The 1,869-nt window shown below is 42.9% G+C and overlaps 1 protein-coding gene across 1 annotated transcript in view; it reads left to right on the forward strand.

Moving 5' to 3' along the window:
- Window positions 1-1,869, forward strand: part of LOC107709627 (M-phase inducer phosphatase 1-like) — a 6,972-nt gene that overhangs the window by 2,478 nt on the left and 2,625 nt on the right. The window contains exons 6-7 of the mRNA XM_016514178.1: window positions 1,251-1,391; window positions 1,475-1,579. Of these exons, the coding sequence (XP_016369664.1) occupies window positions 1,251-1,391; window positions 1,475-1,579 (246 nt within the window). The remainder of the gene's footprint in view (window positions 1-1,250; window positions 1,392-1,474; window positions 1,580-1,869) is intronic.

Genomic DNA, 1,869 nt, shown 5'->3' on the forward strand with positions numbered 1-1,869 from the left:
TTTGGTATAAAAAATGAAAATTGATTTGTGATTAAAACAAAAATCCCACTGTTTTCGCCTTTTCATGTCTATTCATGTCTTTTTATTTCTTAAAAACAGGACTTTTTAAAGTCCCAATGTCTTCTACAGAGGACATGGCATAACATATGAATAAAATATCATTTTTCAACTACATGTAAATGTAATATGCACCTAATTATCCACCTTATTTTTAACTTAAATGTGCGCAACTTCCGGTGTCACTGGCTTCCAGTTATTTTATTTGTACAAAACATTCCGTTATGCTGCTTGATACTGCAAACTGGAATTTATTATCATGTTTTTAATGTATTATCCTAATTATAAGCACACTGGTTTGTAGTGCAAATAGTTTGACCGTTTACTGCACTTTGTTATTCCTCTAGTTCTAGTGCAGCTAATGAATCGGAAGTCTCGCACATTCACAGAAAATTGCTTAAAGGCAGAGTAAGTGATTTCTGGTAGCCAATGTTGATATTTGAAATCACCAAAACAAACACGCCCCTACCCCAAAAGGGTCTTGCCCCTATTTTGATAGCTCCGCCCCACATATACGTACGCAACCCAGGCAACGATTAGTTCTGTGAAACAAAGCAAAACCAATATTACACCGTGTCTACGGACGTGAGCGGCGCGGCGCAGCAAATCCCCGACAGAAAACTGCTGCGGGGTTCTATTTATGACGTGCTGACAATGTTGTTTGATCGCGTCCAGTGTAGGCAGAGCTGTTGTAGACACGGTGTTACTCACCTATTGAGAAGAAACAAAGCAACCTCGGCGTCCGATCGCAGGCCTCCGCTCCTTGAGTTCTCTCCAGCGCTGGAAAGCTGATCCGATATTTACACGGGTCCTACTTCTTGCCTTATCGTTCCGCAGACGTTTTCCTCTTTTGTTTTTTATCCGCCATCTCTATCTTTCTGTCGCTCGGCTCGGCTAATGTCCGTCCCATGCACTGAACGCGCTCTCCTCCACATCACGAGTAGACACGCCCCTTATTGCTGATTGGCTACAAGTTTGTTTTGCGATTCGGCCCGAATCAGTTTTCTAAAGTGTTTTTGAAAAATCACATACCCTGCCTTTAATTCCCGTGTTATATAATAAGGTGGATCTGTGTGTCTTGGCATGATGTTGGTACTTTGCACTGTATTGTTTTGTAAACTGGGTCAAGCTCATAAAGGGTGTGTTTCATTGCACCTGCATTCAAAGTGAAGGCCTCAACATTTGTCCCGCAGAAGCGACTGCGCGTGCGTCTCTCCAGTAGATTCTCCACAGCAGACGAGGCAGAACCAGCGGGCCGAACATGGAGACAGTACCGCAGTGACCCAGAAGAGGACGCCAGTCACCCACCAGAGACGGATGCGGTCGACCTAACGGTGAGGAGATCATGCACGAACAGAGAGTACCTGCGGTGAAAGATGCTTGTGTTATTTGTTTTTCACTCTCTGCTCGTCTGCAGGCGGCTGTGAGGCTCGGACAGCTGACGTCACGGCGGAAAGCCCCGCCCACACGCGTCACTCAGGACGCCGTCAGTGACGTCACACTCATAGGAGACTTCAGTAAGGTTGGTTCTGCAAAACCAAAATGAAACAATATGACATATTTGAAAGTGAAACATGGTATTCCTCAAGACAAACATGAGGTTTATCAATGGGGAAATTATCTAAGCATGAAAAGGGTTCTAATGTGCAAATCAGCATATTAGAATGATTTCTGAAGATCATGTGACACTGAAGACTGGAGTAATGATGCTGGAAATTCAGCTGCGCATCACAGGAATAAATTATATTTTACAATATATTCACATAGAAATACGTTCTTTTAAATTGTAATAATATTTCACAATATTACTGT

This window comes from Sinocyclocheilus rhinocerous, unplaced genomic scaffold, assembly GCF_001515625.1.
Source record: "Sinocyclocheilus rhinocerous isolate Xijiao unplaced genomic scaffold, SAMN03320098_v1.1 scaffold836, whole genome shotgun sequence".
In the NCBI taxonomy this organism is placed as follows: Eukaryota; Metazoa; Chordata; class Actinopteri; order Cypriniformes; family Cyprinidae; genus Sinocyclocheilus; species Sinocyclocheilus rhinocerous.